Here is a 27090-nt window from a genome sequence, read left to right on the forward strand (position 1 = left end):
TTTTGCTTATTTTTCCTGAAATAAATGATTGTTCCCTTTTGTCACTACCAAAACAATGAAGACATGTTTCGGTAGTGACAATTTTTGATCCTTTTGAGTCCAGCTCAAAGATACTAATCAGCACATGGTTAGCTAGCACAGTTCTGAATAGTTGTACAAACATAAAAACTAAATTTTATGGAATAACACCCAAAAAACAATGCCGTTTCGGTAGTGACTGTTTCGGTAGTGACAATTTTAGAAACTTTTGAGTCTAGTTCAAAGATGCTAATCGGTACATGGTTACCTAACACAGTTCTGAACAGTTGTACACACACAAAAACTAAATTTTATCGAATAACCCCCAAAAACGATGTTGTTTCGGTAGTGACAATTTTAGAAACTTTTGAGTCCAGGTCAAAGATGCTAATCGGTACATGGTTACCTAACACAGTTCTGAACAGTTGTACACACACACAAAAATGAAATTTTATGGAAAAACACCCAAAAAAAGTGCTTAAATGCAGAAAAAAGGTATTTGGTAGTGATGTTCCTTAAAGTTACACACAGATTTTCAGACTTTTGAACACATTTAACTCAAAATGATGGGATCTACTATGAAAGAGGCTATGAGAGGGAGGGACACAGGAATATTTCCTGATCAAAAATGTAGAAGGGTGGTTAAATCAGTCCCAGCCAATGAACTAAAACACACAGTTTCGGTAGTGACATGAAAATGCAGGACACATTTTTTTACATAAAGTTTCATGATTTTAAAATAAAATATAAAATAAATATTTATTTTTTTAGCTTCACTTTTTAAAAAAAAAAAAAAAATCAAAACTTTATTTTTAAGAACAACAATATTTTCACAAGTTGAAATTTAGGGGTTAGGGTTCAGGACAGCCACCTCCCAATTGAAAGTACCCAATAAATTATGATTTTATATATATATATTAAACTTACTGATATTTTAAATTTTATTGTGGCATTCAATAGATAATAGAAGGATCTTAGTAAACATCTAAAATCTGAATACTTAAATGCTTTTTAAATGTGTTTTTGGTTGTGGGACAGCAGTTTGCACCAATTCTGTAGAATAGTTTCAAATATTAAATAGGGAAAACCACAGTAATGTCCCTATAAACTGTTTCTGCACTCCAGATCTTTATGCAAAAAACAAGAACACAAAACACTGATATGTCTGATCATAAAGTTTACATTTTTTAAATAATTATTTATCAAATCTGTTATTAAAAAAAGAAAGTTTTGAAAAAAAAGAGCTTTTGTGCTCAAGTATTGAGTTATCAATCTTGCAAAATGCAGAATGAGTGTATTTTTTGCTTTACATTGATTATAGTGATGAATATTCACAAATGTTTTGAAGATTGTTGAGGAAATCTGATGCTTTTTATACATTTCTTTTTCAGTTCTGTGCCTGCAGTTCTGAGCTGCTATATATTTTTAAGTGATGCACTAATAAAAGAAGAGATATTTATGTCATGCTTTTCTTCAAGTGTTTGTGATGAATCTATCAAATTGATTTTTTTTTCTTTGAAAAGAAAAGTTTCAACTGTTTAAAAGAGAACTGACAACATTTATAAAGTCAAGAAGAAAAATTAACACATTTATTACCTCACAAACTGAGGACTTTAAGTACCCTATGTTACAGGCCCAAAAGCAACTGCTTTTATAAAAAAGGAAATGTTATGTAGTAGGCCTAAAAATATAAATCTAAATATTTTAGTGCATTAAAATATACAGTGAATATACAGTGAGAATTCAAGTTTTCAGACAACTTGATTCAATAGCCTATTTATTTTTTATACTGTATTGAATATTGATATTTATGTTAGATTTAAGGAAGAATGTTGAATGGCACACGTTTACTGAACTGAATTTAACTGCCTCACTGGAAAATGCAGAAGATGCAATAACAATCTACTACTATTACAAAAAAAGTGTGAGTAACCTATATGAATTCGCATTATTTACTTGCCACCACAAAAATCTCTGAGGAACTGAGGAGTGATCCGGTGTGGCACAGTAGAAGAATCGTGCATGGCTATTGGCTAGATTCTCAATGAGTATATTCATTGACTACAGGGAATGCATGGAGTAAAGATCACTGCAGACTGTCAGCAGCTCTTCTGTAACAGTTTTGTGAACTTATGGATCGCTGGAAAGGCAGGGTTGCTCTTGTCACTGGTGCTTCAGTGGGAATCGGAGCTGCAATCGCAAAGTCTCTTGTGCAGCATGGCATGAAGTTGGTCGGATGTGCCAGAAATGTGAAGCAAATTGAGGTAATTTGCATTATGCATTTGTAGCAGAGGATTAAAGGTTTGCGTATGATGAAGTACACGAATGAATAATGCATGGCTTGAAACAAGCAGTCAAACAGTGAGAATGTGTGTGGTGGGTCACCATTGATTCATTATTGATAACCTTTCTGCTTACTTGTTAAAGTTTGACAGCGCCCTGGTCATTTAATGGAGAAAAAAGCAGCGTGAACATTTTTCAAAATTTACACAATAAAAAGTCATACAGGTTTAAAAGAACATGATTAGGATTCGTCATTAAGCCAACAATTAAAATGCTTTATAACATTTCATATTTCTTATATAGGTTTATCATGCTACAGGGAACAATGTGTTTATATGGACCAAGTTCTAAAACTTAGTTTAATAATTAACCTCATGATTTTTTATGCTTGGTCTGTTATTTGCTGTTCCTCTGCCAATGGTTTTGAGCTTTGACCCTTACAAATAAAGGTTCTTTATTGGCATCTATGGTTCCATCAAGAACCTTTAACATCCATGGAATCTTTCCATTCCACAAAAGGTTCTTTATAGTGAAAAAAAAAAGTTCTTTAGATTTTTAGAATGTTCTTCACACTAAGAAAAAAAGGTTCTTTTTAGAACTGTTCACTGAAAGGTTCTGTTAGGGAACCAAACATGGTTCTTCTATGGCATTGCTGTGAAAACCCCCTTTTGGAACCTTTATTTTTAAGAGTGTTCATGAAATTTAAATTTCAAAGTGTTTTCCTTTCACAGAAATTGGCAGCAGAATGTGTCAGTAGTGGATTCAGTCGCACTCTGTTCCCATATAAATGTGATCTGTCTGTAGAGGATGAAGTGTTATCCATGTTCTCCTGGATCAAAGTTCAACATCAGGGCATTGACGTGTGCATTAATAATGCTGGTTTGGCTCTTCCAGAGCCTCTATTGAGTGGCAAAACCAGTGGCTGGAGGACTATGATGGATGTAAGTAACTCACCATAAACAAATAAGCAGGTAGGGCGAGTGGGGTATAGCCATTTTTAATAATGTAGTCCTCAAGATAAGGGAAAATGAAGCAGAAGTACGATGAAAGTATCTAAAGCAATTTCAGGATGCTGCCTATCACTTTAAATGATCAGAATACATCTATGACAAAGGGTTCTAAAAATATGGCTTCTTATAAAAAAAGTGTTCCTATGGCTCAATTTAGCCCAGGTTAGATCCGAGTCAGTGGGTAAATTGCACACTGGCCATCAAATCTGAATCAAACCCATATGAAACTGCAAAGATAATTTACCTCTTTTAAAAACTATTTTAATAATATTTCTGTGTACAAATAATCATATTTTTTAAATAAATGATAGGTGGTTCCATAATGTATGGTCACATGACAATAAAAGTGTACAGTTGCCAAGTGGCTCATCTTACCCCACTCACCCCTATTCCTGCCAACATGAAGAATGTGTGATGTTAGTCATCTCAAAATGTTCAAATTTTCAGGTGAATGTCTTTGGCCTGTCAGTGTGCACCCGTGAGGCTTACCAGTCCATGAAAGAAAGAAATATTGATGATGGCCATATCATTAATATTAATGGGTACTATAATGTCTTATTGGAAATTTTCGCAAATTTTTTCCGCATTTATATTCCTATACCAGTGCCAGGCACCAGAGCATCCACTATCTTTAAATATCTTCCTATGTTTTAGTATGTGTGGACATCACGTCCTCCACAATGCCGATCTACACTTCTACACTGCCAGCAAATATGCCGTGACTGCTCTGACTGAAGGTCTGCGACAAGAGTTACGCCAGGCCAAAACCCACATACGTGCCACAGTAAGAGCAGGAAGAACTTTATTTATGAAAATGATTATTGTGTGTGAATTTTCAAAGAACTAATATTGCTCTTTCTTTAACAATCTATAAGTCCTGGTTTAGTGGAGATGGAGTTAACCTACCGGCTTTTTAGTCAAAACCAAGAAAAGGCTGCAGCTACCTATAAAAGTATGAAGGTATAGACAAACCCTGATGCTTGTCTGATTCTTGAGCATTTTGTAGGTCATTGTTTCCCTTTATAATATTTAAATATCATATTTACAGGGTCTGCAAGCAGATGACATTGCAAATGCAGTGGTGTATGTCCTCAGTGCAAATCCTCATGTTCAAGTAAGCTGGAGAAAACTATCTGCAGCATTAGCATTAATGTTTGCTGTCTTTCAGCAATATTAATTCACACTTTTTTGTTGTAGTATATCCACATATTTTTAAGGATTAAACTTGATTTAATAATTTAACACTAATGTATTTTTTTCTTTGCTTTTTGTAGATTAGTGACATTCAGATGAGACCAGTGGAGCAGTTGACATAAACTGAGCAGATAAACATGATCAAGTGCCAGTATCAAGGATCAACGTCCACAGATGATCACAGACGTGTCCAATATAATCAAATGCTATGATGTGAATTATTGTCAAGTCACGACTATGAGGCAGAAAACACTGTCTCATCATGATGTTTGTTTTTATTTTAACTGAAATGATTTGAGAAAATATGATAGCTTTAATGATTACATTAATGTGATAAATACTTTAGGTGCTTTTCTAATAGCTCTTTCTGTTTTTTATTTTTTGTATTTTTATTTATTTATTATTTTTTTATTTTTTTTTTTGTAATGTAATATCAAGGATATAATAAAGTCTATTTATTATTATTTTTACCTCACAAACGTGGTTTTATCTTATGTATTGGAACCTACGTGTTCCCACGTTTTTATTTTAAAGAGTTCTTAAGTATTGTCCAGAAGGGAAACGAAAGCAAAGGTCAAATACTTATCACTGGACGAGACGCTTTTAGGGTCATTTCAAACGCAAGCGTCAGTTGTTGTTTTGGACACAGAGGTGTTGTTTGCCGCAAAATTAATTTTTCTGTCGTACTTCAGGAATATTTTCTTCTGGGTGTCACTGATGATAGCCAAAATAAGACAGCAGCAGCAGCAGCACATTTGAACAGTGTGTTGCTCACTTTGACTTATGGATCTTGATTTGCTATTATTACTTTTTTCTTTTGTTGTGGCATTTGCTAAAGAATAAGACAAAGGTGTTGCTATTGCAGATATCGTGGGGTCGTTTGTGTAAGCCTACTCTATGCAAAATAATAGCAGAATCGGAAGTTTATTGCTATTGGCTAGACTCTCAGGGAGTGTTCGTTTATATAAGATATAGCAGTGAGGCTCTGCAGACTGGCAGCAGCTCTTGTGAGAGTTTTGTGAACTTCAACATGGATCGCTGGAAAGGCAGGGTTGCTCTTGTCACTGGTGCTTCAGTGGGAATCGGAGCTGCAATCGCAAAGTCTCTTGTGCAGCATGGCATGAAGGTGGTCGGATGTGCCAGAAATGTGAAGCAAATTGAGGTAATTATATACAGCTATCTGAGGATTTAAAGTTTGCATATGGTGCTGATTGCTGACGAAAAAAACGGCATCGTGTGGAAATCTAAAGTTAAAGGCTATATATGAGCTGGCAAAAAAAAAAAAAGTTTGAGATATTCTGCAGAGTGTTCAGTTATCAAATACCTTGAAAATTTATATGAATTTAATTTCTGTCAGCATTTAGGCTACTCACTTTCATCATAGTTTGTTTTCTTGGAACACAAAATGGGGACATTTTTGAAGTTGTGTCTCTTTTCAAGACTAAAAGTCACAATGAAATCAAAGTTTTTTTTTTTATTTATTTTTTTTTTATATATGGAATATTGCAGTATTTTAAATTAATGTGCCCTTGTATTCTTTAATCAAATAACTTTAATCCCACTTGCAACAAAATCTCTTCTCCGTCAACCAGTGTTGGGGGTAACGAATTACAAGTAACTTGAGTTAAGTAATCAGATTACTTTTTCAAGTAACTAGTAAAGTAACACATTCAATTTACAACGAAATATCTAAGTTACTTTTTCAAATAAGTAATGCAAGTTACTACTTCACATTTATTGACTGACTGCTCTCCTGTCTCCATGAGAAATAAAGTGCAGAGGCGTTGTTTGCTTTGTAAACATGACAGTTATTGTAGCTCTAGACTGAATGTGAACATGCATTTACTCATCTCACTTGCACGAAAACATTCAGTATTCCTCAAAATTAACAAAAAGTGTAAAATGCAATCTCAGAATTTTACACAAACATGTAATAATTAACTATATTAAATCACACAAATATAATCTCACTTTATTAACCAATGTCTTTGCTGCTGACCTTCAATGATCTAATTCAACCATACTAAGCAAAAATGACTTTAGATTAGATTTAGAAATAAGAGTGTTGAACTTTCATCTCCTGTATCCTATTCTTCTTTAATCCAGAATGGCAGCACAGCTGAAAGGTTTGTTTGAGCTGCGCCCTTTACTGTACAGGTGTAAATATGCATTTCCTTCAGCCTGAGGCTTATTCATTTCACTTTTGGTGTGAAAGGGCCCTAACAAAACTTTTTTGTTGTTATTAAAAAACAAACAAGCAAGCCCAGCCCAGGTGAGAAAAAGTAATGCAAAAGTAATGTAACGCATTGCTTTTCATAAAAAGTAACTAACGCAACGGGAGTAATGCGATATTGTAATGCATTACTTTTAAAAGTGACTTTCCCCAAAACTGCTGATGACGTGCGTACTAGCGTGAGGGCGTGACAACTTGTCACTCACATGAGATCACAGCAATAACAATCCAATCAATTCCCAGTGGACAAAATTTAAGTCCTGCCCAGTCATTTAAGTCATTTCACTCAGATATAGGCTACGTCACACAATAGTGAAGAAAAGACGATCACAGTTTCCGTTCTGTGCCAAAAAATGCCATCTCAGACCTCATTTGCAAGTGGTTCGGATAAATATGTCTGCTAAAAGAAATAAATGTAAATACTGTATACCTGAAAGCTGTGAACAAAGGTTATTCAATAAGAATAATGCAGTGTATATTGGATTCTGTCAAAATAGCATGATACAACAACATTAATAATAGTTTTGAGCTTTAAAACCTTCATGAAATATGAATCTCAAAGAACTTTTTCCTTTCACAGAATTTGGCAGCAGAATGTGTCAGTAGTGGATTCAGTGGCACTCTGTTCCCGTATAAATGTGATCTGTCTGTAGAAGAGGAAGTGTTATCCATGTTCTCCTGGATAAAAGTTCAACATCAGGGCATTGACGTGTGCATTAATAATGCTGGTTTGGCTCTTCCAGAGCCTCTGCTGAGTGGTAAAACCAGTGGCTGGAAGACTATGATGGATGTAAGTAACTCAATAAGCAAATATTCCTGATGCCAATATGAAGAATGTGTAATGTTAGTCCTCTCAAAATGTTCAATTTTTCCAGGTGAATGTCATTGGCCTGTCAGTGTGTACCCGTGAGGCTTACCAGTCCATGAAAGAAAGAAAAGTTGATGATGGCCACATCATTAATATTAACAGGTACAGTAGAATTTTATCGCACCTTTTGTTTGCATATTCAGGAGGCACCAAAGTATTCAGTATCTTAAAATATGTGTTTTAGTATTTGTGGACACCGGGTCATCAACAACGCCAATGCACACTTCTACACCGCCAGCAAATATGCCGTGACTGCTCTCACTGAAGGTCTGCGACAAGAGTTACGCGAGGCCAAAACTCACATACGTGCCACAGTAAGAGCTGCTTTAGATTAACACTATATTTATATATTATGATTATTGTATGTCCAAAGACTTGTTGGCACTAAGATTGCTCTTTCTTTAACAGGGTATATCTCCTGGTTTAGTGGAGACAGAATTTGCCTACCGGCTCTTTAGTCAAAACCCAGAAATAGCTGTGGCTACGTACAAAAGTATAAAGGTATAGACAAGTTCTCATGCTTTCTACACATATTGTAGGTCATCATTTACACATTTAAATCTCATATTTACAGTGCCTGCAAGCAGCTGACATAACCGACGCAGTGGTGTATGTCCTCAGTGCTCCTCCTCATGTTCAAGTAAGAATCATCCATATTGTGCAGTTAATGTTTGCTGTCAGTTTTCTGATTATGAGATTATGGGATGTTTTGCTGATGAAATGAGCTGAGAAGAATTAAATCTTTGTTCTTTATGCTGATACAGATCAGCAGTGGGAAATTTCCTAGATTAAATCTTTTTTTTTTTTTTTTCTTTCTCTTTGTGTAGATTGGTGACATTGAGATAACGCCCGTTGAGCAGACGATGTAACAGATAAACAGGATCAAGCGTCTCTGATACCTCGTGACAATGATCAAGCACAGAACACTGCTCTGCTTCACCTTGAAGTACAATTTTGTATAATTATTGATTTACTATTTTATTTACTAATAATAGTACAATTACTATTATTGCAAATGTTACTAGAAAGACTAAAATCAGGATTTTTAGAAACAAATCCTCTTGGTTCTGTTTAATTAAATATTAAATATTAAAAACATTTATAAGGCTTGCAAAATGCAGAATCAGTGTCATTTATTTTGCTTGGCATAGTTATGCTTCTTCACAAACTGTATTTTAGCTCTGAATTTACAGCTCAACATTGCAGGGTCATATTGCGTCATTGGCGTGAGTCAGACTGAGTAATGTGTTGACTTTAGTAACACAAAACCATAAACCCTTGTAACCTGATACATTAATACATGACATCAGAATACATTTTTGGAAATAAAACTCTTGTGGAATCAGTCATATTTAGTTAGCATTACATAGTGAAAAATGTTTACAAGTGAACAAATTATGTAAGAATTAATGATAAAAAAAATCTTCAAAACATTTGCATTCACTTCTGAGTATATAAGTATATAAGTGCAACTATAAGTGCGGTATTTTATGATACATATATGGAGATTTTTTTTATGATTATTGTGGAGATGACATCTCAAGTCCTTATTCATTATATGGCAAAGAACAGCAAATATATTTTTCAGACATGTTTTATGGGTAAAGAAAATCATGCGAGTTTGAACAACATGATCATCTCTCATCATATTTTTGAATGGACAGTGCTATTACATCCATGACTAGACCTAACTTCCTCTTTAAAATAAATTGTATTTTGATTCCTTAAGTGTGTGTGAAGAAACTACCAGGTAGGTCTTTACTCTTTCTGGTTTTTCTGGTTTTCTCTGAAAGCGTGACAGCTGTTGAATACTGAAAAGCAAAAACAAAACAAAACCTTAATAAATGATTTAACTTGACGTATATGGTTGAGAATACTGAAAGAGTCTGTCACCTTGTTTCCTCCAAAAACAGTAGTGTTGTATAGTATAGTAATGAAAGGTTTTAAAATATAAATGCTGCTTTCCAGTGTCATTATGATCAACATGATAATCATTAAACTGATATTTGCTCTTGCATCAGTTTTAAGGCTCTGTTGCAGCTCTTGGCCCAGTGTCTCCTCCTCATGCATGATTGGCATCTCAGGGAAAATTACCTAGCAACCAGAAATGTTCAGTCCAGACAAGTATATGTGTGTTAAGGCTTTGCATTAAGTGCTCATTGTTTTGCCATTAAAGTATTAAAACGGTAAAGCGCATTACAATTTTCTTGCTTTAAACCAAAAATGATTTATTTAGTTATTACGCCATTAGTTATTACCCCCTCACCTTCATTCCAGTTCCTCTGTTGTCTTTAGATGACCCGTCTCATATCAGCATGTGGACAGAACGTGCAGTTACTCAGCAAAAGCCTCTTGTTCTCATGGGAACACTGTCCCGCCCTCTTAACCCCATTTCCATGACCGTAACAGCACAAAATGCTGTGGAATCAGTCGTGAATTGCCTTTTATGCTTTGTAAGTGATACTATTGTATATTACTTCATAATGCCTACACCCTCTGAATGCTGGATTATTTTTCCATGTCTGGGAACCAGGGAGCTGGTATGAGACTTCACATTGTTTGAGCTCATTCTGAAACTGCTGAGTACAGCAGGGTCACGGAGGAGGAAGTTGGTGTGATGCAAAATGGGGTGATGTTCTGCTCAGGCCATATTATGAATAAATTTGGGTGGTTCCTCATTTGAATAATGGAAATCCCACAAAAAACATGTTGCGCATATATTATCACATTAATTTAAATCAATTAATCGCATCCAACATACACAGACATGTGCATACACACAGACACATATATTAGGTAAACACAGACTTATATGTTATATGCGATTAATTGCAATTAATCGATTTGACAGCACTATATATTATATATGTCATGATCACCGTCTGTTCCTGTCAGTTCCCGGACTTCATTTCCCACAATCCTCCCTGCCAGTCACATGTTCACACTAATCACTAATCACCACACCCAGCTGCAGCTCATTACCAGGACTATAAAGGACTTTCACACACACCACCTCACCTCGAAGTCTTGCTAACATTGTTACAATTCTGAGCGTTTATTCCCTGTCTGCCTGTTTTGTTACTGTTTCTGCCTGACTCCTGTTTTACGACCCATCGCTGTTTGCCTCGATCCTTTGCCTGTACCCTGACTACGATTCTGACTGTCCCTTGCTGTTCCTGTTTACCCCTGTTTACCCCTGTTTGACCACGCTCACTTTTAATAAAACGTGCATTTGGATCCCCTGCCTGAGTCTCCCTTCGTTACAGAAGACTTCGCCAACACAGATCCAGCAGCTTTTGTGAGTGTTCCTGTCACGTCCACCATGAACCCATCTGCCCAGCTAATAGGTCTCCAACAAGGAGACAGATCCATAGAGGATTGTCAAAGACTTTATTGGACTGGCGCATTTGGCTTGCTTTGACGAGGTATGTCTTATGATATTCTTTCACGGAGGACTGTCTGAACCGCTCAGATCCGTTATGCCATTACATAAGCCAGACGGGACATTAGAACAATATATTGAGCTTGCTTTGCAACTGAGCAGATCTTCCTTTACTGTGGGTGTCGCGGAGGAACACGACGCCACGCTGAATCACGTAATGGCTGCCACTCAAGAGAGCACTCACAAAATGGCGGCCACTACAACATCACATCACGTCTTCACTGATCGCCCAGAGCCACGTTCTGTCTCCGCTGATCGCCCAGAGCCACGTCACGTCTCTGGATCTGTCCAAGGGCGCAGAGGACTACGTTCCAGTGTGGCTGATCCTCCGCTGACTTCAGCTCGAGCGGCTGGCATTCCGAAGCCTCAGACGGCCGCTTCGCTCTCAAGCCAGCCGGTCGCTCCACACTCAAGCCAGCCGGTCGCTCTGCACTCAAGCCCGGCGGCCGCTTCGCACTCAAGCTCGTCGGACGCTTCGCACGCAAGCCAGCCGCCCGCTTCGCACTGAAGCCAGCCGGCCGCTTCGCACTCAAGTTCGTCTGTTGCAACGCTCTCAAGTTCGCCAGTTGCTATGGACTCATGTTCGCCGATTGCAACGCACTCAAGTTCGCCGGTTGCTATGGACTCATGTTCGCCGGTTGCAACGCAGTCAAGTTCGCCAGTTGCAACGCACTCAAGCGCCCTGGACGCAATGGACAAGATGGCTGCTTTGCCAGTGCCCAAGGGCAAGATGGCCGCCACTGCGGTGCTCAAGGATGTAGGGGGCGTTCCAGCCATTGAGTCCGCTCCAGAACCCGCTCCAACCGGTGAACCATCACCTCACCCTCGGAAGAGGAGGAAGAAGGCTTCTTTCATTCTTCAGGGATCGGAGGCCTTCCCAGAGCCCGCTGTGGGCCCGGAGACCACTCCAGAGGTCTTTCTTGCTGCGCCCAAGCGTCTTGCCCTGCCGGTGCCACCTGAGCTCCTTGCCCTGCCGGCACCACCCGAGCTCCTTGCTCTGCCAGCACCACCCAAGCTCCTAGCCCTGCCAGCGTCACCTAAGCTACTTGCTCTGCCAGCGCCGCCCAAGCTCCTTGCTCTGCCAGCGCCACTCAAGCGTCTTGCCCTGCCGGAGCCACCCGAGCTCCTTGCCCATGAGCCCGCAACGGACCCCGTTGAAATCCCCAAGAATTTTTTTGGGGGGGGCAGTATACCTGAGGGTGGGGAGCTTGCCCGGCCACTGCTGTCATGGGCCTTTGAACCGTTATGGCCACCTTTGGACTGCAATTTATTATGGCCACTAATGGACTCTGACCCGCTGGGATCATCTATGGACTCTGTCCTGCCGTGGCTGCCCAAACCACCTGACCTGCCGTGGCTGCCCGAGCCAGCTGACCTGCCTTGGCTGCCCGAGCCAGCTGACCTGCCTTGGCTGCCCGAGCCAGCTGACCTGCCGTGGCTGCCCGAGCCAGCTGACCTGCCGTGGCTGCCCGAGCCAGCTGACCTGCCGTGGCTGCCCGAGCCAGCTGACCTGCCGTGGCTGCCCGAGCCACCTGACCTGCCGTGGCTGCCCGAACCACCTGACCTGCCGTGGATTCCTGGCACCTCTGATCGGTCCTGGCTATCCGTGGCATCTGACCCTGGCCTGAGTTCCTGGAACCTGCATTCGGGACCCTGTTCCTGTCTGCATACCAGTCTCCAATGCACCCCCCCCCACCAGCTGTTCTGTTTACGTCGCGAGGACGCGCCTTCCAGGAGGGGGGCATTATGTCATGATCACCGTCTGTTCCTGGACTTCATTTCCCACAATCCTCCCTGCCAGTCACATGTTCACACTAATCACTAATTACCACACCCAGCTGCAGCTCATTACCAGGACTTTAAAGGACTTTCACACACACCACCTCACCGCGAAGTCTTGCTAATATTGTTACAATTCTGAGCGTTTATTCCCTGTCTGCCTGTTTTGTTACTGTTTCTGCCTGATTCCTGTTTTACGACCCATCGCTGCTTGCCTCGATCCTTTGCCTGTACCCTGACTACGATTCTGCCTGTTCCTGTTTACCCCTGTGTGACCCTGCTTGTACGACCACGCTCACTTTTAATAAAACGCTGCATTTGGATCCCCTGCCTGAGTCTCCCTTCGTTACAATATACATACATACATATATATTAGTGCTGTCAGATTAATATATATAGCATTAATTTAAATCGATTAATCGCATCTAACATAAAAGTCTGTATGTGTCTATATACATATTATTATATTTATATATATTATATTCTTGTCTGTGTGCATGCATGTCTGTGTATGTTGGATGCAATTAATCGTGATTAATCGATTTAAATGCTATATATATATATATATAGGGTTTGACATTCACTTTTTTGCTCACCAGCCACTGTGGCTAGTGGTTTTCCAAAGTTACTAGCCACTCAGCATTTTCACTGGCCATAATTTTGCTGTTGGTAAATTACATTTTATATTATTAAAGTTGACTTTGTTATGCTTAAATTACTTTATTTTGAGTCATTTTACTTGATTTAGAAGATTTAAAACCCTTTCAAACTTTTAAATGCAGAGTGACCACCCAAATCAAGACTACGTTGTATATCAGCTGGTATGTACATGTGGGCAAGAGGTGGACAATATGAGCATGGGCTAATATGAGAAATTGTATAAGTTATTTGTGTAGGCTATATAAAAGAACAAAGCAGAAAATTACAAAAACAATAGTAAATTAAAAATAATCTTTTTTCAGATACACTATGTTTATTTTACATATAGCCTACATTTATTTAACATCTTTTGTTGTTTGATTAACATTAATGACAGACAGGTAGGCCTATTTAATTGGGCTGCTGAATGCATGGACTTAATTGACGCATATTCAGTTATTACCCACCTGTTTACGTCCACTTAAGCCATAACCGACTGTATTCACGTTAGATACTCCACACGATGGACATTTAGACATCTGTGTGCACGTGTATTTGACTATTCAGGCACGAGGAGAACTGTTCGCGCACACGCGAGAGAGCGCTTCTGTTGTGTGTCATTCAGCGCAATTCCGCCTATCCCTCCTTCACTAACTGCACGTAAATAACGAATTGTGTGATTGGATTGTAATTTTGTGCTACGACGATCTTCGACGATCATTTGGCTGTAAACTGAAATTATATTCAACCCGCCAAAGTGGCTAGTGGGAGTGGCTGTCTTACCCGCCACAGCTGAAATCTACACGCATTTGGCGGGTTGGAGGGTGTTAATGTCAAGCCCTATATATATATATATATATATAAATAATGTGTGCAACACATTCTTTGTGGGATTTTCACTATTCATATGAGGGATCACCCATATTTATTCATATTATGACCTGAGCAAAACATCACTGTATGTATGTATATAATTTTATATATACACCTTGACTAACTTTTGTGGTTATTGAAACATTTAAAATCCCTTTTGAAGCATATATACTTTCAAGAGCCCCAACCTTAATAGTTCAAGTCTTAATTAGGAGGTCATACCTCCCCAAACCCTAAAAATTCACACCCTGATTAAACATAAATGTCTAAGCCTCTACATTAAATAATTCTTTATATGCATTATTGTAACACTGTGGCTTAAATCACATACATCTTCACCTGCATACTTCAGACTGCGTTTCTGCAAAGGCTTCACTTTCCAACAAGAGCATGTGAGGGTCAGCTGATGGGAGATTTGAGTCCAGTGTTACAATACTCATTTAAAGTCGAAAGCTGGGTGAGGTACCTAAACCAGATTGTAACGATTCGGGACTCATGGTAAGATCCATTTGCAAGCTTTTATTGAAGTAGAGTGGTCATACAGGCAGGGTCAGACAGGAGCAAACAGGAATCACAAGGAACAGGCAGAATCGTGGTCAGAATTCAGGCAATGGTCAGAGGCAGGCAGATATCAATCACGGAACAGGATAACAAAGCGAGGGTCAAAAGCAGGAACAGGAACAGACAGGATGAACAGACAGGATGAACAGACAGGATGAACAGACAGGATGAACAGACAGGATGAACAGACAGGATGAACAGACAGGATGAACAGACAGGATGAACAGAGGGTAACGCTTGGAATTGCAACAATAGTTAACAAGACTTCGCGGTGAGGTAGTGTGTGTGACAGTCCTTTATAGTCCTGGTAATGAGCTGCAGCTGGGTGTGGTGATTAGTGGAGTGATTAGTGGAGTGAGTGCAGGTGATTGGCAGAGAGGATTATGGGAAATGTAGTCCGGGAATTGACAGGAGCAGACGGTGATCGTGACATAACGCCCCCCTCCCGGAAGGCGCGTCCTTGCGGAGTAAAAGGAACAGCTAGGGAGGGGGGTTGGGTGCATTGGAGATCTAACGGCAGACAGGAACGGAGTCTCCAATGCAGGTTCCAGGAACTCGGTGCTGGCAGGGCTAGAAGCTTGGGCGGCGCAGGAGAGACCTTTGGAGTGGTCTCCGGACCCACAGCGGGCTCTTGAAAGGCTTCTGAGCCTTGAAGAACGGAAGAAGCCTTCTTCCTCCTCCTCCTCTTCCGAGGATGAGGCTATGGTTCACCAGTTGGAGCGGGTTCTGGAGCAGACTCACTGGCTGAAGCGGGTTCTGGAGCGGACTCAATGGCTGGAACGCCCCCTACATCCATAAGCACAGAGGGGTCGGCCAACTTGAGTGCGTCGCAACCGGCGAATTTAAGTGCGTCGCAACTGGCAAATTTGAGTGCGTCGCTACCAGCGACTTTGGGTGCATTACAAACGGCGACTTTGAGTGTGTTGCAACCGGCGACTTTGAGTGCATTGTAACCGGCGACTTTGAGTGCGTTGCAACCGGCGACTTTGAGTGCGTTGCAACTGGTGAATTTGAGTGCGTTGCAACCGGCGAACTTGAGAACGAAGCGGCCAGCGGAGGCTTAGGAATGCCAGCCGCTCGTGCTGTAGTCAGTAGAGGATCATTCAGACGTGACGTGATTCTGGACGTTCAACAGGGACTTGACTTGGCTCTGGACGATCTACGAAAACGTGACGAGGCTCTGGGTGATCAGCGGAGACATGACGTGGATCTGGGCGATCAGCGGAGACATGAACTGTTGTTGGTGTGAAGGTAGCCGCCATTTTGTGCGTGTTCCTTGGCGCGGCAGCCATTACGTGATTCACCATGGTGTCGCATTTCTCTGCGAGACCCACAGTAAACAGAGAGCCAACAGTCAATAAAGCGTAATCCATGAAATTACTTAGAGATGAGTTGTGATTTGAGTGGTTGGTTCACGCCATCACAGAAGAAGTCTATGAGTGTGTAGTCAGGCAAATTTTGTGACACAGATTATCCTTTCGTGACACAGATTATCCTTTGCGAAGAATGTGACCCTTTCTGCTTAAGTCCACTGGCAAATGGCCAAAATGAAGGGCCAAAGTCTGTGCTAGAACAAAAACCATCATAAATGCTCTAGACAGGAGGGCAAATACTGTAAATAATCAGGTCACCTGGAAGTACACTTAACACTGTTTATTAAAAACAAAACCCATACTGTGTAGCAGAGGATTGTTTTCTTAAACGACGATATACGAGAACCACCAGTGCTCTTATTTACTTTATTCAGGAATCATGTCGAGAAACACATGCTTTATAAAACTGATCCGTGCCAGTGTCAGTCTACCATCATTGGAGCTATAAAAACAGAGTAGGTAAAAACATGCTGCTTATTAAAACAGATTTGCTGCATATCGTATGGCAGCCTAGAAGTTAAGATGTGGAGCTTATTGAATATCACTCTCTCTTAAATTTTCCACGCTTTTCTCGGTTTCCTCGCTCCCTGATTCTCTTCATTTTCGTGTTCCTAGGTCTGCGGGTTGCCATGGGCGGAGTGTAAGTCTGTACAAGGGGAAACATTGATACCGTATTTATCTCAGGATCCTTCAGCTGAAACGCAGTGTCCTCTTCGATCAGTGTAATGATGTTTCGATGTTGGTAACCAAACAGTTGACGATAGCCATTGACTTCCATAGTAGGAAAAAATAGCTACCATCAACTGTCTGGTTATCGACATTCTTCAAAACATCTTTTGTGTTCAACAGAAGAAAGAAATTCATAAGAGTTTGGAACAACTTGAGGGGGAGTAATTTTCATTTTTGGGTGAACTATCCAACTATGCACGTGTCCACGTTCAGTTTGCTGTATGCGCCAGTTTTTAAAAACGATTTACTTTTACAATTAAATTTACAATTATAATTTGCATTTTTGAATACAATGCTATTAAAAGCAGCTGTTTTCTCTGATCACATATAGCCAATTTGTTGGGCTAATAAAGTCATTTTTTTTCTTTATCAGTCAAAAAACTGGATTACTCAAATTGTTGGTTTTAAAAAAGACATGAATCTAGGTTTACTGAGTCAAGTGAGCTGTTGAACTCCTCAGACTAAACCTTTTCATGAAATAAAAATGTTTTTTTTTTTTCAGGTGAATGTCTTTGGCCTGTCAGTGTGCATCCGTGACGCTTACCAGTCCATGAAAGAAAGAAATATTGATGATGGCCATATCATTAATATTAACAGGTACAAGAATGTTTTATTTGACATTTTTGCCTGTATTCTAATTCAAACCTGTGCTGAGGCAAAAACATTCAATATCCTTAAATATCTTGGTGTTTTAGCACGAGTGGACACCGGGTCGTTAACAACGCTGATGCACACTTCTACGCTGCTAACCATATGCCGTGACTGCTCTGACTGAAGGTCTCCGGCAAGAGTTACGCGAGGCCAAAACCCACATACGTGCCACAGTAAGAGCTGCTTCAGATCAACACTTTATTTATGTAATATGATTATTGCATGTCCAAAGACTTGTTGGCACTAAGATTGCTCTTTCTTTAACAGTGTATATCTCCTGGTTTTGTGGAGACAGAATTTGCCTACCGGCTCTTTAGTCAAAACCCAGAAAAGGCTGAGGCTGCCTACAAATGTATAAAGGTATAGACAAATCCTGATTCCTGTTTATACAATATGTTGTACATTATTGCTTACACTTTTAAATATTTAAATGTTATTCACAGTGTCTGCAAGCAGATGACATAGCGAACGCAGTGGTGTATGTCCTAAGTGCTCCTCCTCATGTTCAAGTAAGCATCATCCATCACTGAAGAAAACGTACTCAGTTACGAACATAACATCGGTTTCCTGAGATACTTCGACTCATACTTCGTAACAGAGTACTTTCCCTTTCGATACTTCCACTCATACTGCGGATGGGGAACGAATTCAATCATGCCGTGCCATGGGAGGGAATGACTGGACCTATTTTAGGCACCAAAGGTGCATAGGGGATAAGTAGGGAGGCAAAGCCGTCGCACCCTCATAGTTACACATCCTTAAAAAGGGAGCTGGCTCCCATATAACAACAGCATGATTGATGGGCTACGTAGAAGCCGTCAAGTAACGTCGGGACGTCCAGGTTATAAAACCTGACAAGCATGGATGGCGAGGACCAGCTGGCTGCCTCACACATGTCTTTAATGGAAACACCACTAGACCAGGCGCAAGAAGAGGCCATTCCTCTAGTGGAGTGGGCTCGTACTCCTATGGGGCAATCCAGGCCCCATAGAGCGATAGCGTCAATGATCCAACGCGAAAGTCTCTGCTTTGTGACCAGAAGCCCCTTGGTGCGGCCACCAAAGCACACAATGAGCTGTTCTGACTGCTGAAAGAGCGTGGAACGGTCAATGTACGTCCTCAATGCCCTAACGGGGCAGAGTAAACCCAACTCACGCTTGTCCCCCAAGGTAGGTAGCACTGTGAGAGTGATAAACTGCTCTCAACTCCATTCAGAGCACAGGTTAGGTATGCAGCCATGCCTGGGTTTCAGGACAACCTTCAAGTCATTAAACCCAAATTCGAGACATGCAGGGCTCATGGAGATGGCCTGCAAATTGCCTACATGCTTGACAGATACTAGAGCCAGTAGCAGATTGGTCTTAAGTGAGAGGGGCCGAAGGTCAGCTGACCGTAGCGGTTCAAATGAAGGACCCTTGAGCGCTCTGAGGACTGTGGAGAGGTCCCAGGTGGGGACGGTCAGAGGACGAGGGGGATTTAATCTCCTACAACCTCTCAAGAAACGAACAACTAGGCCGTTTTTTTCCCACCGACTGGCCAGCAATGGGGGCATTTTTGCTGCTATGGCTGCCACGTACACTTTTAGCGTGAAGGGAGTGAGGCCCTTGTCCGAACGCTCCTGGAGAAATGATAATACTGACGATATGTCACAAAAAGTCAGGTCTTCGTTCCAGGCTGTACAACTGGCGGAGCAGACTGAACCTTTCAGGGCATAGAGGCGTTTCGTATACGGGGCTCTAGCCTGAGATATAGTATTTAACATACTCTCGAGGAGGTTAGCAGGCTCCCATTGAGAGGCCAAAGGTGCAGAGCCCACAGCTTGGCTGGGGGTGCCAGATTGTCCTGTTCGCCTGAGAGAGGAGGTCCCGTCTCAGGGGGATTGGCCATGGGGCTGTTATCAACAGCTGAGACAGCTCTGAGAAAAAAGGCTGGTTCCTCCAGAGCGGGGCCACCAGGAGTACTTTGTGTTTGTCCTCCCTGATGCGTCTGATGACCTGAGGGATCAGAGCGATCGGGGGAAAAGTGTAGAGGAGGAGATTGGACCAGTCTTGGGCCAGCGCATCCCTGTCCTTCAAAAAGAAGGTTGGGCAGTGAGAGTTGCCTTCTGGAGGATCTTCAGGAGTTGTCCTCCTGAAAATTTCCCAAATTTTGAGAACCCTCTGGGGGTAGAGCGTCCACTCGTCTGAGGGGACGTTGCTTCGAGACAGCATGTCTGCTCCCTGGTTCAGCTTGCCCAGAACATGCGATGCCAGATCGGCTGCGAGGCATGTCAACTGCGAGAAGGCATTCAGTTGTCTTGGTAACAGCGAAGAGATGACTGTCGTCACTGGCTGATTTCCTATAGCGAAATGCCTGCTTATATAGCCAGATGCCCTGCCCAGTTTGGCGGGTTCCGGTACGCTGCATCACCATAGGCTCGCGCAGCTCCGCTGCACCGTCATTGGTTCAAAAAGTTACACTGCTCGAACCAATGGCCGTGCAGCTACACTGCGTTATTGAAAAAGGCTTCAGTGAATCAGAGAAAAAGGAGTTTTTCCCCATCCACAGTATGAGTGGAAGTATCAAAAGGGAACTATTGTGCTGTAAATTATCACTGAGATTGTTCATACAAATGAGCTTGAGCTGCAGTGGGAATTTTATGCAGTGCATTTTCTAGGAAGATTTCATGTAATTGTTTTTTCTTTCCTCATCTCTAGATTGGTGACATTTTGATGAGACCTGTGGAACAGTTGACTTACCCTGAGGAGATAAACAGGACCAGGCATCGCTGACATCTTAATCATCCTAAAGGCTCATATATAGTTTCAAATATTATGGGGAAAACCACATGAATGTCTCTATAAACTGTTTCTGCACCCCAGATCTTTTGAAATACAAATAACAAGAACACAGAACACTGATGTGTCTGATCATGAAGTTTACATTTTTTTAAATACCTGTATTAATCAAATCTATGTAATTAAAAAAAGAAAGTTTTGAAAAAATAAATTATGCAAAGTACGCTTTTGTGCTCAAGTATTGAGTTATCAGTCTTGCAAAATGCAGAATGTGTTAATTTTTGCTTTACATTGATTATAGTGATGAACATTCACAAATGAACAAATGTTTTGAAGATTGTTGAGGAAATCTGATGCTTTTTATACATTTCTGTTCAGTTCTGTGCCTGCGGTTCTGAGTTGCTATTTAAGTGATGCACTAATAAAAAAAGAGGGATTTATGTCATGCTTTTCATGAAGTGTTTGTGATGAAACTATCAAATAGCTTTTTTCTTTAAAAAGAAAAGTGTTAACTGTTAAACAAATAACTGACAACATTTATAAAGTGAAGGAGGGAAAAAATCTGTACATTTTATTGCCTCACAAACATGGCTGATGATTTTAAGTATAAACTGAATTTGCAACTGCTTTTATAAAAATTAAATGTTATACAATATGTAGTGGGCATATTTTTTGTTGTTTTTCAGTGAAACCCACCAATAATCATGTTATCCGTGCCTACAATTACCTCTAAATATTTTAGTGTATTCAAACTGAATATACAGTCAGCATTCAAGTTTTCAGACAACAAGATGCAATAGCCTATTTATACACTACAATAATTAGCTGTGTCTGTTATAAGAATGTAAATATATACAGTACAGTCCAAAAGTTTGGAACCACTAAGATTTTTAATGTTTTTAAAAGAAGTTTCGTCTGCTCACCAAGGCTACATTTATTTAATTAAAAATACAGTAAAAAACAGTAATATTGTGAAATATTATTACAATTTAAAATAACTGTTTTCTATTTGAATATATTTCACAAAGTAATTTATTCCTGTGATGGCAAAGCTGAATTTTCAGCATCATTACTCCAGTCTTCAGTGTCACATGATCCTTCACAAATAATTCTAATATGCTGATCTGCTGCTCAAGAAACATTTAATGTGTACAATTGTACAAAATATTTGTGTACAATATTTTTTTCAGGATTATTTGATGAATAGAAAGTTCAAAAGAACAGTGTTTATCTGAAATCTAATCTTTTGTAACATTATAAATGTCTTTACTGCCACTTTTGATTGATTTAATGCATCCTTGTTGAATAAAAGTATTCATTTCTTTAATTTCTTTTCAAAAAAATAAAAATTCTTACTGACCCCAAACTTTTGAACGGTAGTGTAAAATGTTACAAAAGCTTTGTATTTCAGATAAATGCTGTTCTTTTGAACTTCTATTCATCAAGGAATCCTGAAAAAAAAAAGTACACAACAGTTTTCAACATTGAAAATAATCATAAATGTTTATTGAGCAGCAAATCAGCATATTAGAATGATTTCTGAAGGATCATGTGACACTGAAGACTGGAGTAACGATGCTGAAAATTCAGCTTTGCATCACAGGAATAAATTACTTTGTCAAATATATTTAAATAGTACACAGTTATTTTAAATTGTAATAATATTTCACAATATTACTGTTTTTTACTGTATTTTTAATTAAATAAATGTAGCCTTGGTGAGCAGACGAAACTTCTTTTAAAAACATTAAAAATCTTAGTGGTTCCAAACTTTTGGACTGCACTGTATATATTATATCCTATATATATATATATATATATATATATATATATATATATATATATATATATATATATATATATATATATATATCCTACTTTAAATCCTATTTGTTACTGTATACTTGTTTTTCTGTATTGGTAGGTCCAATTGTTCAGTCTAAATTGTAAAACAGATGAACAAACAAATTAACAATTAATTAATTGATAATTGTTTATTTCAATGTATAAAACTTAATTTAAAAAATTTATAGCCTGAACACTTTCAACCTACTGTAGATTTTATTGCACCTGTTATAGTTGTATGGGATAAAAAGGAATTGTTTTCATTGGCCAGATTCTCTGAAGACGCCAAGTCTCAACTCGCCAAGTTGGGTGATTTGATATTGGTATCGAATATCTGGCAACCAAAAAGAGAGAGGAGAGGGACAGAAGGAAGTGGGAACTTTAGGAATTTTCCATTTAAAAGAAAATGTAATTTAAGATGTAGACTATCAAAAAGACTGGGAAAAATGAAAAATCATTGTAATAAGTTCTATGCATAGTTCTAAGCTGAAGTATCAAATAAAATAAATCATATAATATACACAAATCAGATAAATGGAGCGGGAAACTGTAAGGTCCTGGGTGGAAAATCCAGCAGTTGTCGGAGTGCAGGTTTTCAAACAACTTTGGGCCGGAAAGCTTTGCTGGACCTGGCAACCCCCTGATCATCACTGCACAAAAGTGTGACTGCACAGTCAGCTGTCCAGCACTTGATCTTCCTGAGAGTAACTTGTAACATGGATCGCTGGAAAGGAAGGGTTGCTCTTGTCACTGGTGCTTCAGTGGGAATCGGAGCTGCAATCGCAAAGTCTCTTGTGCAGCATGGCATGAAGGTGGTCGGATGTGCCAGAAATCTACAGCAAATAGAGGTAATCTACTGTTAATGAGCAAACAGCACTACGGTTCACTGCTTACGAGAAGTAAATGAAGGCCTACTAACAAGTTGAAGAATCACGTGTTGTTGTTTTTTTGTCTTGCAGAATTTGGCAGCAGAATGTGTCAGTAGTGGATTCAGCGGCACTCTGTTCCCGTATAAATGTGATCTGTCTGTAGAGGACGAAGTGTTATCCATGTTCTCCTGGATCAAAGCTCAACATCAGGGCATTGACGTGTGCATTAATAATGCTGGTTTGGCTCTTCCAGAGCCTCTATTGAGTGGTAAAACCAGTGGCTGGAAGAACATGATGGATGTAAGTAAATGAATAGCGACTTAAAGCCAGTCAGTGATTCATTTCCGCGAATCGGTTCTTTCAGTGAACCGATTTGAACAATTCAGTGATTCGTTTACGTCATCACGTGCTCTCTGACATCACGGCGTGCATATTATGTTTTTTTTTTTTTTTTTTTTTTTTTTTTTACATTTATTATTAAAGGGATAGTTCACCCAAAATTTTTAATTTTGTTATAATTTACTCACCTTGTATGAGTTTCTTTCTTCTGTTGAACACAAAGGAAGATATTTCAAAGAATGTTGGTAACCAAACAGTTGACGATAGCCATTGACTTCCATAGTAGGAAAAAAATACTATGGTTATCAACATTCTTCACAATATCTTCCTTTGCGTTCAACAGAAGAAAGAAACTCATGAGTTTGGAACAGCTTGAGGGGGAGTAATTTTCATTTTTGGATGAACTATCCCTTTAAGGGTGATTATTATAAATTCATGTCCACATCCAGTTTGTTGTATGTGCCAGTTTATAAAAGTGAATCACAATATAATTTTTTTTTTTTTTTTTTTTTTACAATTATAATTTGAATGCAATGTTTAAATGCTATTAAAACCAACTGTTTTCTCTATGTATTGTTGAAAAACACATATATAACCTATTTTTTGTGCTATTAACTATTTTTTTGCTTTATCAGACAAGAACCTGGTTTACCTCAAAATGTCTTAATTGTTGGATTTAAAAAAGAAAGGAATCTCGGTTTACCGAGTCAAGCAAGTTGTTAAACTTCTCAGACTATAAACCATTTCATGAAATATTTTTTATTTTTTTATTTTATTTTTTTTACTTTTTTTCAGGTGAATGTCATTGGCCTGTCAGTATGCGTCCGTGAGGCTTACCAGTCAATGAAGGAAAGAAATATTGGTGATGGCCATATCATTAATATTAACAGGTACAAGAATGTTTTAATAGACATTTTCGCATGTATTCAAATTCAAACCTGTGCTGAGGCAAAAAAACATCCTTAAATATCTTGGTGTTTTAGCATGAGTGGACACCGGGTCGTTAACAACGCCGATATACACTTCTACACCGCCAGCAAATATGCCGTGACTGCTCTGACTGAAGGTCTGCGGCAAGAGTTACGCGAGGCCAAAACCCACATACGTGCCACAGTAAGAGCAGGATGAACAAGAATTGTTTTGGATGAACACTTTATTTAGGTAAAGTGATTGTGTGTCTGTTCTAAGACTTTAAGATTGCTCTTTCTTTAACAGTGTATATCTCCGGGTTTAGTGGAGACAGAATTTGCGTACCGGCTCTTTAGTCAAAACCAAGAAAAGGCTGCAGCTTCGTACAAAAGTATAAAGGTATAGACAAATCCTGATTCCTGTTTATACAATATGTTGTACATTATTGCTTACACTTTTAAATATCTAAATGTTATTTACAGTGTCTGCAAGCAGATGACATAGCGAACGCAGTGGTGTATGTCCTAAGTGCTCCTCCTCATGTTCAAGTAAGCATCATCCATCACTGAAGAAAACTGTTGTGCTGTAAATTATTGCTGAGATTGTTCATATATACAAATATACAATCAGCTTGAGCTGCAGTGGGAATTTTCTGCAGTGTATTTTCTAGGAAGATTTCATGTCATTGTTTTTTCCTTCTCTCTAGATTGGTGATGTTCAGATGAGGCCTGTGGAACAGTTGACTTAACCTGAGGAGATAAACAGGACCAGGCATGAGGAGATATGGAGATAAATAGGATCGCTGACATCTTAATCATCTAAAATCTCATATATGGGCTGTTCTACAGAATTGGTTCAAAGTCAGAATTGCAAACGTCTTGAAAAAAAATTGTCCTTTTTCACAAATTTATGTATGCAAATTGTATAATATCCAACATTTCTAGTAATCGTGCAGTTAATTCTCATATTGTATTTTCAGAAAGTTTTTTTCCTCTCCCCAATATTGTCACTACCGAAACACAATAATAAATAATTTAATAAGAAGGGTTATATTGACCGATCAAGATTTTGTTTACATCTTCCTTGTAAATATATTTTTTGCTATTTTTTTTAAAGTTTTCACAGGTAAATCAATAACAATTACAATTTTAACAATATTTCAAGTGTAATTTATGAGATTAGTTGTGTTTTGAATCCAATCTTTCTTTGTAAAAGGCGTAATGTTTATCGTACTGATTTCAAAGTTAAGGATTCATTAGTTTGAAAATATATTGAACCAAACACTATAATAACATCTTAGTTGATAATTAAATATACTTTATTTTTGATAAAACATCCCATGTTTCGGTCGTGACTACACATTTTCGGTAGCGACCACATCTTATAGAATTTTAACACGCATACTAAAACATACTAAAATACTAATGATTTGCATAACTGTACTAAAGTTTTGCTTATTTTTCCCCAAATAAATGATTGTTCCCTTTTGTCACTACCAAAACAATGAAGACATGTTTCGGTAGTGACAATTTTTGATCCTTTGAGTCCAACTCATAGATACTAATCAGCACATGGTTAGCTAACACAGTTCTGAATAGTTGTACAAACATAAAAACTAAATTTTATCGAATAACCCCCAAAAAACAATGCCATTTCAGTAGTGACTGTTTCGGTAGTGACAATTTGAGAAACTTTTGAGTCCAGCTCAAAGATGCTAATCGGTACATGGTTACCTAACACAGTTCTGAACAGTTGTACACACATAAAAACTACATTTTATGGAAAAACACCCAAAGTGCAGAAAAAAAGTGCTTGGTAGTGATGTTCCTTAAAGTTACACACAGATTTTCAGACTTTTGAACACATTTAACTCAAAATGATGGGATCTACTATGAAAGAGGCTATGAGAGGGAGGGACACAGGAATATTTTCTGATCAAAAATGTAGAAGTGTGGTTAAATCAGTCTCAGCCAATGGACTAAAACATTCACTGTTTCAGTAGTGACATGAAAATGCGGGACACATTTTTTTACATAAAGTTTCATAAGTTCATAAATATTTATTTTTTTAGCTTAACTTAAAAAAAAAAAAAAAAAATCAAAAATGTATTTTTAAGAACAACAATATTTTCACAAGTTGAAATGTAAGGGGTTAGGGTTCAGGACAGCCACCTCACAATTGAAAGTACCTAATAAACGATGATTTTATATATACAGCTTACTGATATTTTAAATATTATTCAATAGATAATAGAAGGATCTTAGTAAACATCTAAAATCTGAATACTTAAATGCTTTTTAAATGTGTTTTTGGTTGTTGGACAGCAGTTTGCACCAATTCTGTAGAATAGTTTCAAATATTAAATAGGGAAAACCACAATAATGTCCCTATAAACTGTTTCTGCACTCTTGCAGATCTTTTGAAATGCAAATAACAAGAACACAAAACACTGATATGTCTGATCATAAAGTTTACATTTTTTAAATAATTATTTATCAAATCTATGTTATTAAAAAAAGAAAGTTTTGAAAAAAAGCTTTTGTGCTCAAGTATTGAGTTATCAATCTTGCAAAATGATAAAATAAAAGAAGAGAGATTTATGCTTTTCTTCAAGTGTTTGTGATGAATCTATCAAATAGATTTTTTCTCTTTGAAAAGAAAAGTGTCAACTGTTGAAAAGAGAACTGACAACATTTAT

General features: G+C 38.7%; 3 protein-coding genes and 1 pseudogene across 3 annotated transcripts; all 4 read left to right on the plus strand.

The window, feature by feature from the left end:
• The first annotated feature begins 2130 nt into the window (after positions 1-2130).
• Positions 2131-4944, plus strand: LOC125249628 (dehydrogenase/reductase SDR family member 11-like). Its single transcript, XM_048161954.1, has 7 exons — positions 2131-2282; positions 3033-3242; positions 3759-3853; positions 3966-4096; positions 4180-4271; positions 4360-4425; positions 4586-4944. The coding sequence occupies exons 1-7, from the start codon at positions 2151-2153 to the stop codon at positions 4625-4627; spliced, it is 768 nt and encodes a 255-aa protein (XP_048017911.1). The 5' UTR covers positions 2131-2150; the 3' UTR covers positions 4628-4944.
• LOC125249622 (dehydrogenase/reductase SDR family member 11-like) lies at positions 2172-8722 on the plus strand. The gene is made up of 8 exons (XM_048161947.1): positions 2172-2223; positions 5508-5667; positions 7319-7528; positions 7614-7708; positions 7791-7920; positions 8015-8107; positions 8181-8246; positions 8434-8722. Exons 2-8 carry the CDS (start codon positions 5536-5538, stop codon positions 8473-8475), a joined length of 768 nt encoding a protein of 255 aa, XP_048017904.1. The 5' UTR covers positions 2172-2223; positions 5508-5535; the 3' UTR covers positions 8476-8722.
• Positions 8723-9764: 1042 nt separating this feature from the next.
• Positions 9765-20653, plus strand: LOC125249627 (annotated as a pseudogene).
• Positions 20654-22986: 2333 nt separating this feature from the next.
• LOC125249624 (dehydrogenase/reductase SDR family member 11-like) lies at positions 22987-26999 on the plus strand. The gene is made up of 7 exons (XM_048161950.1): positions 22987-23123; positions 23235-23444; positions 24279-24373; positions 24467-24596; positions 24699-24791; positions 24875-24940; positions 25099-26999. The coding sequence occupies exons 1-7, from the start codon at positions 22992-22994 to the stop codon at positions 25138-25140; spliced, it is 768 nt and encodes a 255-aa protein (XP_048017907.1). The 5' UTR covers positions 22987-22991; the 3' UTR covers positions 25141-26999.
• Positions 27000-27090: the final 91 nt, after the last annotated feature.

Source organism: Megalobrama amblycephala, linkage group LG16, assembly GCF_018812025.1.
Source record: "Megalobrama amblycephala isolate DHTTF-2021 linkage group LG16, ASM1881202v1, whole genome shotgun sequence".
NCBI classification, from domain to species: domain Eukaryota; kingdom Metazoa; phylum Chordata; class Actinopteri; order Cypriniformes; family Xenocyprididae; genus Megalobrama; species Megalobrama amblycephala.